General features: G+C 27.8%; 2 protein-coding genes across 2 annotated transcripts; one reads left to right on the top strand and one right to left on the bottom strand.

Moving 5' to 3' along the window:
• The first annotated feature begins 4,332 nt into the window (after positions 1–4,332).
• Positions 4,333–5,993, top strand: LOC126845011 (uncharacterized). Its single transcript, XM_050583583.1, has 4 exons — positions 4,333–4,597; positions 4,951–5,006; positions 5,453–5,611; positions 5,919–5,993. The coding sequence occupies exons 1-4, from the start codon at positions 4,348–4,350 to the stop codon at positions 5,991–5,993; spliced, it is 540 nt and encodes a 179-aa protein (XP_050439540.1). The 5' UTR covers positions 4,333–4,347.
• A 3,490-nt stretch (positions 5,994–9,483) lies between these two features.
• LOC126844427 (molybdate-anion transporter-like) lies at positions 9,484–12,241 on the bottom strand. Its single transcript, XM_050582618.1, has 2 exons — positions 11,944–12,241; positions 9,484–11,830 (listed from the first exon to the last, which is right to left on the bottom strand). The coding sequence occupies exon 2, from the start codon at positions 11,794–11,796 to the stop codon at positions 10,435–10,437; it is 1,362 nt and encodes a 453-aa protein (XP_050438575.1). The 5' UTR covers positions 11,797–11,830; positions 11,944–12,241; the 3' UTR covers positions 9,484–10,434.
• Positions 12,242–12,521: the final 280 nt, after the last annotated feature.

Raw genomic sequence — 12,521 nt, 5'->3', positions numbered from 1 at the left:
GAATAACAGTCTTTTGGATTGACAACGTCTTAAATAAAAGCATTTATCTTGTAGTAGGTATGTCACAGAATATAAGGTACTAGGTAGTACCATCGACGTCTTGGCAAAAACAATGGATGGTGTTCTTTTCATTTTTTTTATTTCTTACCATCGTAAAAATATAGTCATCATGCTCCCATTAATGGTATGTTTACAACATGTTTCAATTCGTTGAAAATCATTAATTTCCTTGGTGTTTCTTTAAACCGGTTAAAAAGTTTGTTAATTTTAAAATTGTTATAAATTATTTGGTTGTAGACTTGTAGATAATTGTAGTGTTGCGTTTTAATTATTGTGTTTTATTATTAAACATCTTCAACTGTTGTAAACTATAAACTGTACTCTGTGCCAATGTGAGTATTAGTTTTCTAAATAAATAATAAAAAAAGTAATTATTTCAAGACAAATTATCTCGAAAACAAAAAAATAATGGACTAATTTGAGAACATCCGTTAAGAGAAAATAACTCTTCTTTAACCATGTTCTTATTAAAATGGTCTTATTTCCCTAAGACAAATTTCCAAAGGCTAATATTTTTTACACTGATAAAGTAGTATAATTACACGTTTAAGGATTGCATTACTATACTTAACTATCAAGAGCCAAGTGTATAATCATGTTTACTAATTATATTTTCAAAAATAATTAAATTATTATTAATCAATTTAATCGAAGTTCTTTGTAAACGTTTGTGTTACCTAATCCTAAAGTAATTAAACAAATTATATAGATACAAGGTACATAGAACAAACATCTATAAACGACGTAAGATGTCTTAATTAATAACAATAACGTTATTAATAGACATTATCTCATCTTCCCACCCCATCATGTTAACACCCATAACAGTCAACAGATCACGGTTACATGCATCAGAATACTAATATTTAGTAGTGGTGTTTAGCTGTCAACTGCCAAACTATTTTAAGGCGAAAAGTGCATTAAAATAAAACGTTTTAATTAAATATTATAAACATTTACCAATAGCCAGAATAAAAGAAGCCAAACCAACTACATAGTCAATGTAGTATATTAATAATACAAACGCCTTCAGTTTAACATGCAATCTTCTATATAACAGTCATGGCAAAAGCTAAACTATAATATTCAGGTCTGTTATTATTTATGGGTTCGGTTGGTTTCTAGTTCATCGATTTGCCGACTAACTATTCATTTTATGCATTTCCTTAATTCGCTATGCAAAAGTTGCATTTTAGTTGACGTGAATTTTTTATATGACCTTTTAGAATACATTTTACAAGCTATAATTATTATAATGGTCAAATGTTCAAATATGCTTCCACTACGCAAACTACCTATAACTTAACATAAATTTAGAAAAAGATACTAAATATTACTCCTGTAATTATCGCCATTAATTATCATTGAATAGTCGATAATAGACAATTATAGAGCTCACAACCAAGAACCTTTTTACGTCCCTTTTTTTACCATATTTCTTATTCACCATACATGAATATGTAACTGCCTTTTTTGCTCCTCTCGTATTGTTCAGTTTGCCAAGTGCCAACCATTGCTTTCTTCATTCTATGCTTGTCAACCACATTAATACACTGTTACTCGTTCCAAGTCCTAACCTACTCAAAGTTAAAGTTAAAAGAAATTTGGAAATCTTTCTTGTTCTCGTGATAGAATTGTATTTTTATTTAAAACCCATGCAACAATTCCGTAAGTTTTATTTTAATGTATATATTTTTATTTAAAAATAAAATATATATATATAATTTAGTTTTTTGAAAAATAGTTTTTAGAATGTTTGAAAACAATTAATATTAGTTTGAAAATTTTGTTGACAGCTTATGAGAATTTTATTAAAACATTATTATTTAAATTGTATTCGCAACGTTACAACCATAAATAAAAATAAATTCAATCATTTAAGAGGCCATATTCCTATGAATTGTTTTATGCCTGATTTTATGAAAACACTAAAATATTAGCCAGAAATTTGATGTGTTTACTAGCCACCATAGATAATAGCTTGTTAATATACTTAATATATTTCATTGTCTATAATTCCACCACTACTCTAAATTCATTCGGTATTTCAACGAGACATGAAAATGCTCATTCGTGGTTGCAGACTCGACTGAAAAATGTTTTAATTTTTTTTATTTCTTACCATCATAAAAATATAGTCTTCATGGTCCCATTAATAGTATGTTAACGACATGTTTCAATTCGTTGTGAATCATTAATTTCCTTGGTGTTTCTTTAAACCGGTTAAAAAGTTTGTTAATTTTAAAATTGTTATAAATGATTTGGTTGTAGGTATTTGTAGTGTTGCGTTTTAATTATTAATGTATATCTTCAACTGTTAACGTAAGACATTCGATGTCTTAATTTATAACAATAACGTTATTAGTAAACATTTTCTCACCCTCTCCCCCCCCCCCCTATGTTAACCTATAACAGATCACGGTTACAAGTATCCGAATACTAATATTTAATAGTGGTGTTTACTGTCAACGTATATTAATGCGAAAAAGTGCATAAAAAAAAAATTAATCTAAGCATTGTAAAACTGTACTAATAGCCAAGTAGACACACCAACTGCATAGCCGATGTAGTAGTATATTAATAATACAATAACATTCAATCTTCTATATAACATAGTCACGACCTAAGCTTAACTATTAAATCCAGGTCTGTTATTATTTTTGGTTTCTAGTTCACATCGATTTGCCGGCTAACGTATCATTTTGTGCATTTCAGTAGTCTATATAGACTACTCATTTCCTAAGTTCGCCAAGCAAAAGTTACATTTCAATTGACGTGAATTTTTTATATGACCTTTTAGAATACTTTTCACAAGCTATAATCATCATAACGTTTAAATGGTCAAATATGCTCCTACCACGCCTACTACTTATAAAATCATGAATTTAGAAAAAAAAATACTGCCTTACTTGCTCCTCTTGTACTGTTCAGTTTGCCAACCATTGCTTTCTTCATTCTATGCTGGTCAGTTGTCAACCACATTAATACATCGCTACTCGTTCCAAGTCCTAACCTACTCAAGAGGAAAGTTAAAGCAATTTTGGAAATCTTTTTTGTGTTCGTGAAAGAAACGTATTTATATCTAATACATATACAACAATTCCGTAAGTTTTATGCTCTTATAGATTTTTGTCCATCAAAAAATATGATATAATTTAGTTGTTTGAAAAATAGTTTTTTGAATGTTTAAAAACAATTAATATTAGTTTGAAAATGTTGTTGACAGCTTATGAGATTTTTATTAAAACAATATTATTTAAATTGCGAGGAATTGTTATAGAAATGTTTTGAAACTAATATTAGTTTTAAATATATTATTTTACTAATATTACACATCCAATATTGTGCTTAAATGTTTGAAGTAATATTATTTATAAAAGTTTAAACAATATTACGTTAATAATGTCTTACCAAAACAAAATTTCCTACATTATAACTTTTTTACATAACACTTTTAAATTTCGTAAAATTATGTACACAATAATATTTTTGCAATAATACTAATTTTAATAATAATGTTTATTGTTATATGAAAAAAAAAATACCTTATACGGAGTTCTACAAAACGAAATTTGAAAAATTCAAGTTTTTACAGCTTTTAGTAGTAATAAGTCTCTATTACCAAACTGTTACCAAAAGTTCTAAACACATCTATAAGCGTGTATATTCATACGATAATAATAAATTAATATATTGATGTGGTTTTTTAAAAAATTGTTCTGTTTCCGATCTCACAATTCATATAAATCGCTAATCCGATTTATATTTTATAATCTTATTTTATATTAGACTATTTTATTTCAGGCATTCCGTATTTGGATAAAAAGAAACATGGCCAATCCACCGATTAGCAAAAGTGATGAAGATTACGTACAGTTTACTGAAATGTATCGATCATTTGTTTTACTATGTAAAAAGAGACCGAAAACTATCACCCTAATAATCGCACTATCTATTATGTTTTTTATGTACAGTGCTTATGGTCTATTTTACAATTGGAAATTTTATACTATTAAAAGCAAACGTATAGTTGAAATTTTAATGGTCTACATAAACTACTTAATTTCTGTCTTTAAAGCTATTATAATATTGCTTAATGCTAACCGAATGTTAAAAATTTTTGATATTACACGTTATAATTTTTTGAAAAGTTTAAAATTGAAAATCCTAAATTGCAAAAGTGTAAACCTCCAAAGTCGAAATATGGTGTTCTGTAAACGTTTTCTATTTCTATACATGTTCAACATAATTGTATGGATATTTTGCCCTCTTGTATATAACTTTACTATGTCCAAACATGATCTGACCGATTTCCAACGTTTAGGTGTAGTCAATTTTTACCTTCCCATTTCCAAAAATTCCTACAATAACTACTTTTTCCTTAATTATGCCGTGGAATCCATGTTTGTCATGACGATTGCCGTATTTTTGCTTAGTTTTGATATATTTTATTTCACAATTTGCACGGCAATAGCTGCTCAATACGAAACTATAATATCGGGATTAAAGAAATTTGGTCACAACAGAATCAATAAAAGTAAGTAAATGAATATTGTACTAAAACTATTAAGATCTCTTATATTGTATTTTTGGGGGTGACCTAATTTTATTGGCTGCCTAAATTATTTAATACTTAAAAAAAGCCGTACTTTTTTAATAATAAAATGGTGTAAAGGCATAGTGAGAACAGGGAAATTACAGGTTTACATTAATTAAAATCCATATAATTTACATCCCAATATCTATAGACACTATTTAAAATTTTAGTAATTTTAGGCTAATATCTAATTAGTTACACATTATATCATTTTTAAAAATATAATTTTGTCGTGGTTTACGGTTAATTAAACGTAAATTATTTAATTAAATTATGGTTTTTCGTCATTATAGCTGATGGAACTCAAATGTATGAAGAATTGAAAATCATAATATCCGATTATCAAAATGTGCATTTGTAAGGATTTTTTTTTATCTTTTAGCTAATAAATTAAATACTGACTTAGAACTCGTCGTCGGTTTAGCTCCTTATACATGCAAATTGTTTCAGATACATGAAAGAATTCTGTTCAATTGTCTATCCAGTCGTTTTGGTTGAGGTGGTTCTTTGTTTCTGCTCAATCGCCACATGTTCTTATATAATGGCAGTGGTAATGAAACAATAGCCTAAGCTTTTTTTACTTAAACTGACTTTTATATTTTTAGCAAATTGTGAGCCATTCGTTTAGTTTAAACGACTTTTTACCGGTATTATCAACTATGGTAACCTATTGTATAGTATTATACATATATCTTTATTTTACGGACCTTATGAATGAAAAAGTAAGTTATTACCGTAAATTTGAAAATATGTTGTATATAATTAGTAAATAAAAACAAAAAATAATCTGTTTAGCGAGATGGTGTGAACTTTGGGTTGTATAGTTGCGATTGGACGGCAATGGATATACGTTTTAAAAAGTTGTTAATTTTAGCAATGGCAATGAATAATGCGAATCAGTTGAAAATTAAAGCTACGCCGAACCGAGCCATCGACTTGCAGTTGTTTTTAGGTGTAAGTTTCGAGATATTTTAACCTTATTAATGAGCGTTTATTCATTAGGTACACTTTACCAATTGATGTGCTATTGTATTCAGAAATATGAAGTGCCGCAAAGATTAGTGTTTAAAGATTCGAAAGATGTAGGAATGCTATATATAGCAATAATAAAAAAAAAGTGGCTAGTTATTTCTCAAAACTACACTAAAAGATTACAAATTTTTGTTAAAAATAAAAAAAAACTTTATTTATTAATTTGATATCTAGCAGGTATCTTAAGTACATTTACATTATTCTAAGTTAAATAAACTTTTTTTTTTAGGTTATACGCACATCATACACTATTGTATCGTTTATGGTTAACGTCGAGTTGTCAAGTTCGGATAATGTTAATTAACATTCAGTTAAAGAAACCAGATATCCAAGTAGCCAAGTTCAATATTGCAATAGCAGCCGGGCAAACAAAATATATTAGTATAATGTAGTACTTAGTATAGCGTATGCACAGCTGATAGTAGTTCAACATTAATTATATTATATGGTATTATTATTATAAATCATTTATTACAATTAACAAGTAGAGAAAAGTAAGTTGTAAAGTACTTATAGTACTACATAAGTACCTGGTACTTATGACATATTTATAGTTATAAATAGTTGTATATTAGTGGAGTTATAATACTGTTTTTATAACAGAGTTATTTCAATTTAATAAACACATAAATTGTAGTAGCAAGTAATTGTTTAACTAATACACGCAATGTTTAAAACATTTATTAATTTGTAGTGAATATTTTAAAAATTATTTTATGGATTTGTCTGTCTCATGACTTAGTTTAAAAGGTAAATATTTTATTGTTCTTTAAAAAAAGTATGCTTTTTTATTATAAACAATAGTACTAAAATTATAATTTATATGTTAAACTGTATACCTAATGTATAGTTCAGAAGTTAACATTTTTAAAAATGTTAAGCAAATGTAGTGAGAACCGCCAAAAATGAGTTACGCATTGTATTGTATATTACTACGACTTACCTACAATAATACTCTTATGCTGTGTTATGTATAGGCTAGTTTTTAGTTTAATATTAAAATTAAACTTATAGTTTTACATTTTAGACCAAACATTGAATTACAGTCTTTTGGATTGACGACGTCTTAAATAGAAGCATTTGTCTTGTATGTCACAGAATATAACGTAGCCATATACCATCGATGTCTTAGCAAAATCAATGGATGGTGTTCTTTTCATTTATTTCATTTTATTTCTTACCATCGTAATAACACAGAATATATATAATATAGTCATCATGATCCCATTAATCAATGTGTGGAAAATCATCGATTCTCTTGGCATTTCTTTAAACCGGTTAAAAAGTTTGTTAATTTTAAAATTGTTATAAATTATTTCGTTGTAGACTTGTAGGTAATTGTATCGTTGGATAAAAATATATTTGTGTAGTTAAGTAATTGAATTATAGTATGCTTGTTTTTAAATAGGTGTAATTAGATAAGAAAATAAAAGGCCATATTTATAAAATAAATAAATGAATCAATTATAGGTAGTAGCTCGTTAAAAATAAATTGTAAACCAAAAATGATTGTGTTAAACATTTAGTGCAACTAATAAACGCGATATTTAATAAATGTATTAATCAATTGTAAATTTAGAAATTCTATTTAAAATTTTGTGTATTTGATTAAGCTAAGTTTTCTTTTGCAATTTTATCTTTAAGACGGTTTTTGTTATTGGTTGAAATTATATTGATGTAACAATCCATGATTTAATTTATTGAGCACTCGGGGAGGAAGGGCAGTTAAATATTGATCATGTACACTCTTTCCATTTTAAATTAAAAAATAAAAACACCTAAATATGCTTACTATTGATCTAATGAAAATTTGTTTCCAGGTATAATTAGCATCTTAAAGGTACAACAGGCGATTTAAGGGTAGTGGGACTTAGCGTTCCTAATCATTAAGACCGCTATAATTGGCTACATAAATAAAGCCTATCAATAGTCCTTGCAATTACAATATCTAAAGTTTTATTTATTATTTAATTAAAAAATATCGACGAAAAGAATTTGAACATTTTTTTTACTCCTTTTACATTTTGTATTCATATTTATATTTATACATTTAAGAGAAGCCCAACTATTTTATTTATTTAGGACCACCCCCCCCCCCTGAAAAAAGTGGATAATTAAAATTTGTTAGTAATACATTTCCAGCTTGCTATGTAAGTGCAAAGCAATTGCATAATCAATAGTCAACAGATGACACAGGTGATGAACAAGTTAACTTGAGAAAGGTAAATTTGGAAATTAAAAAAAAAATCTCACTTATTATTAGGTTTTTCTTAAAAATTAAGTTAGGTGTCATTATTTTGTAGATAGTCGTGAAAATTCAAAAATCAAGGTTGGTTAAATTAATTTGTTTTAGGTAATTATATACTAGTAATTTTCTTCCAATCTACCATTTGATAGATTTTAACACAATACCACTTATATCGACAATATCAAAAAACTAAACTGAGGCCTAAGTTGCCCGTGGCATAACCCCCTTGAGGAAAAGCTAAAAATTAAATTAAAAATAGGTAAGATAGATTTAAATAATTAATATTTCAATGTTAATGTATAAAAAATGCATTTTTACTTCTAATGAAGTAATCTTTTTTTTTTATGAGATCTTAAAAAAAAAAAAAAAAGAGTATGATATTTTCTTTAAAACTTAATCCTCTATCAAGTAGGTAGGTACATAACATTAAATATTCTAGTCTAATTAGGTATTTAGTATCTATACTGTGGTAGGAGTTAGGGCACTTAAACAACTATAAACAATTCTTAACAATTATTATTTATTATTACTGTTATCAATACTGTATTCTTTAAAAATGTAAATTAGAAAATATGAATTATTAATAATTATTTAGATTTTAATTTTTGGAAATCTATTACAGTTAACAGTAAGAAAAAAAAATGTCAACCAACAGCTAGCACCAACAGAATCTTATGATTTTTTTTAAATATATATTTAAGAACTAAAAAGTATTTTATCAGAAGTTTAATTTTAACAATAAGCTAAACGTATTTGTAGTATTTTTAAATGATAATTATAATTCTGGACAAGCCAATAAAAGCATTCATTTGTTAAATTGCGTAATTATTTATAAGTTTATTACTGTATTTTTAATCTAATTAACAGTAACCTAGGCGTCTTGAAGCTTTTTTTAATGAGATTCCAATAGAATTAATTTTAATATCAATGCAATGATACGCAGTATGTATAGTAGGTATTATCAATATAATCCACATAACTTAAACCACTGATTATCTCAGAAAACAATTGCAAATCTGTAGTTTTGTTTGAACGTTATTTCGTAATAATAGGTATATCATAGTGTTAGATACAATCATATAATTTTTAATATTATGACTAGAAATAATATTTTTCATGATTGTGTACTTTACAAATGTTTGTCATTTTTAGTATATTATTCGAAGCCACTTAAGCAACATTTAAACTAACATATATAATTATGTACATTTTAAATCATGAATAATAATAATAGTAGGTAATCTAATAAAAAACGTTTTCTGACCGACAATAACATTTCAATAATTACCTGTTGAGTCTGTTTTTCTTTTACTCTTTAGTAATTAGCAAATTAAATTGGTAATTTTTTTTTCTCTGTTTACTCTTCACTCAACTACACTTTCTTTCCAACAAAACTTTTTTTAAGTTAAAATTAACTTTGAACTAAAAATATCTAATAGTTTGTCACACATAACAAAGTTATATAAATATATATATTAATAAGAAGAAAACAATAAAAAGTTAACATTCCATTAAACATTTTATTGATTACTCTTGTATATTTAACAAAATAAATAATTTTAACTACACAATTATTTAAAAACTATTACATAACGTTAAAATATCATATTTGCAAAAAAAAAATAAAATAAATAATATCAAGTTGAATCCCAAATTAGTTCATCACTTGGTACAATCTGGTAACTGAAATTAGTTACCCGCTAAAAAAATATATAGTTATTTGTATAAATTATTATAATTGTTACCCTTGATCATAACAAAAGCTAATTAATAAAAATATTTTGAAACTTATAATGGGATATGTTGTAATCAGGCGGAGTAATTTATGTAAACAAATTGAACAAAAATTTGTAAACACCAAATGGGGTGTAAAATTGTTCAATTTAAACTAAAACATGTTTAATAACTTTTTTGGTTTTCTTTAAAATAGCCTAAACATTTATGTTATTTTTCTATGATTTACGATTATTTATGATAATATTGAACGGTTTTGAGATTTTCATTTTTTTTAAATATAAAATTGTATGTATTACTTAAAAATATAATCTGTAAAATCATTAAAAATTAAAGTATACAGTTTTTAGCTAGGAATTTAGATAATTTAGATTTTACTAAATTTATATACATAAATAATAAATATATTTTAGGGTAGTATTTATATTGGTTAATTCCATATTGGATAACTATCAATCAACTCCAAAAATATTTCCTTAATTTTTTTAGACTTTTATTTTATTACCTCAGTCTCCCAGTTTGAACGTCAAATTTATAATTAAATAAAAAAGTATAAATTTTTTCACAAATTCTAAATAAAGCTTATTACTAGTATAATCTGATGCAAAGAAAAGTATAACCGAATAACGGCCTTCCAACGCTATGTTTCATTTAAGAACCGCCCTAATATATATAGTCTATTAGTAGCTATTATAACATAATAACGATTGTCAATAAATAAAAAATAACTCAAAATTATAATAGGCTACCAATTTATTAGTCTTTATATCTCTAATTCGTCACGTTTTTCGAATTCTAAATACGTTTTGCGGTACAGGACTGAAAATATTTTGGAGCTTACAAACGTGACAAAAGTGGCAATGAAGCAAATCAAGTAAACTGTAAAAATAATATAGAAATCGGTTCTTATGCTCTGTTGGTTGTCTCGAATCCATAACAGAGCTAAACAAGTAAACAAATTACTCGGTATTTTTATAACATTCGATATGGTAACTCTGACCTTTTCAGGGATCACCTGACTTTTTAAATAAGTCATTGACGGGTAGTACATACCGATGGATATTTCGAATAATAAAAACAATAAATAGCATACTTTGACTGAATTTGACGCATGGTGAACAAACACATTGGACATGGCCAATGCGCATATTAAAAACGATACTGTCGCCAAAAGTGTGGACAATACCAACAGCCCGTTTGGTTCCAACAACCGGTGTTCAATAATCAACGAGTACAACTTTGAGCCAATCATCAAGGCTAACATAAAACTTGAGAACACAAGTCCTAAAGGTGGTTTTATAGAATCCAAAGCGGGCGTCCAAAAAAAAATGAACAAGTACATGACACCTTCGTACAACGACTGGACCATGCTCAGAGTAAAAATGTGCTTATTACCTAGCCAAAGCACGACAGCCTGTTTTAGCGATGCCGAAGCCGATTTTGTATTGTGCTTGTAATGTTCGTGTAGAAATACTCTCACCAGTAAACTTGTAGTCAACAGAAATGGAATGGCCATTATAAATGGTGCGACGGGCCCAAACTCTAAAACAGTAACTAGAACGTACGAGATGAGACCGGCCAATATGGCGAGTGTTGCGTTACAAAACGTCGTTGTGGCAAAAGTGATATTTAACCATTCGTTGGGTAGTTTGTAGTGGTTTATGTGCTCGTTGATGTACCACGATTCGAACGCCGAAAATAATATTGATGTGCTTAAGCCACCTAGAATCCGTCCGAGGATCAACAGCTGATAGTTGCCAAATATTTTGGTGACACAACATCCCGTATACAATATTCCGTACCAAGTGCAGAGTGATTTGCGCCCATAGATGTCGGCCAAAGCGCCGGTTATTGTTCCAAACAAGCTGCTCGACAGTGTACCGGTAATAAACAATATTGCTATTTGCCCTTCATTGTAACCAAAATGTTTGTATAAACTGTAGACATACGGCCCCTGTAACCAGTCGGAGAACGCCGCCAAACAGTATATGAGCAAGTAGCGTTTTTGGATCTTTTTGAAATTCGAGTTGGTTTCTTGTCGGAGTTTGTCTACGGAGCTATTCTTGAACACGGTAAATAAAACAAATGTTACCGCCACCAAGACAGCAATCGCGATACCAAACATTTTCACACCACGTTTTCATTGCAACATGTCGTATCTGAAATAATATAAACAGACGGTTAGGTCATTTTGGGACTGCTAATAGTCACGCTTGTTAAACTAGAGTGACTGGAACAACAGCATGATGCATTATACAAGTATGATTGTTACCTGGTATGCCAGTTTTTAGTTTTTTTCATTTATCCATTCGCTGTTGACGTAAGTACAGTTGTTACTAAGTTACCATTTCTTCTATTTTGGCTAAATAGTAAGTTTACTATTTTACGGGAAAAAAACGGTCACAACAACACTAGGAATACTGAACAGAGTGAATACGTAGAACAAACTGTGTTATTCGAAGTTATGAAGATGAAAAATATGAACGAATCGTTTGGAAGTTACATCGTAATATTATTATTTATTAATATTAATAATTACTATTATATTACGGTTTATTTATTATTTACGTGTTCTTTAGATAATAGCAAGAAGTTTCTTATCAGTTATTTGTTTACTCGTGTGATGATAATATAAATTGTATAATATTCTGCTTTATCACTACCGTATCTGTACAACAATACATTTTACCGCCAATCAAATCGCTGCTCAAAATTGGTTCAATTGGTTTTAATATATTTTACAGACAACTGACAAGCATTTGAAGGTCATTTGGCCACGAAGCTATTCGCAAGACCGATTAGTCGAGTAAGTATAATAATTTATTTAAATTCATTTTTATTGATGTCTCG

The sequence above is a fragment of the Adelges cooleyi genome, unplaced genomic scaffold, assembly GCF_023614345.1.
Source record: "Adelges cooleyi isolate 19-005CV unplaced genomic scaffold, UGA_ACOO_1.1 ACOO_flye_CR_arks_rails_tigmint_CR_PRNA_651, whole genome shotgun sequence".
Taxonomy (NCBI): Eukaryota; Metazoa; Arthropoda; class Insecta; order Hemiptera; family Adelgidae; genus Adelges; species Adelges cooleyi.
This window is presented reverse-complemented; position numbering and strand designations above follow the sequence as displayed.

Bases quoted from the DNA above. Each gene is read 5' to 3' on its own strand.
- LOC126844427 (XM_050582618.1), bottom strand. From the start codon at position 11,796: ATGTTTGGTATCGCGATTGCTGTCTTGGTGGCGGTAACATTTGTTTTA.
- LOC126845011 (XM_050583583.1), top strand. From the start codon at position 4,348: ATGTCCAAACATGATCTGACCGATTTCCAACGTTTAGGTGTAGTCAAT. The intron at 4,598-4,950 runs GTAAGTAAATGA...TCGTCATTATAG, and splicing joins TCACAACAGAATCAATAAAA to CTGATGGAACTCAAATGTAT. The intron at 5,007-5,452 runs GTGCATTTGTAA...TAATCTGTTTAG, and splicing joins TAATATCCGATTATCAAAAT to CGAGATGGTGTGAACTTTGG.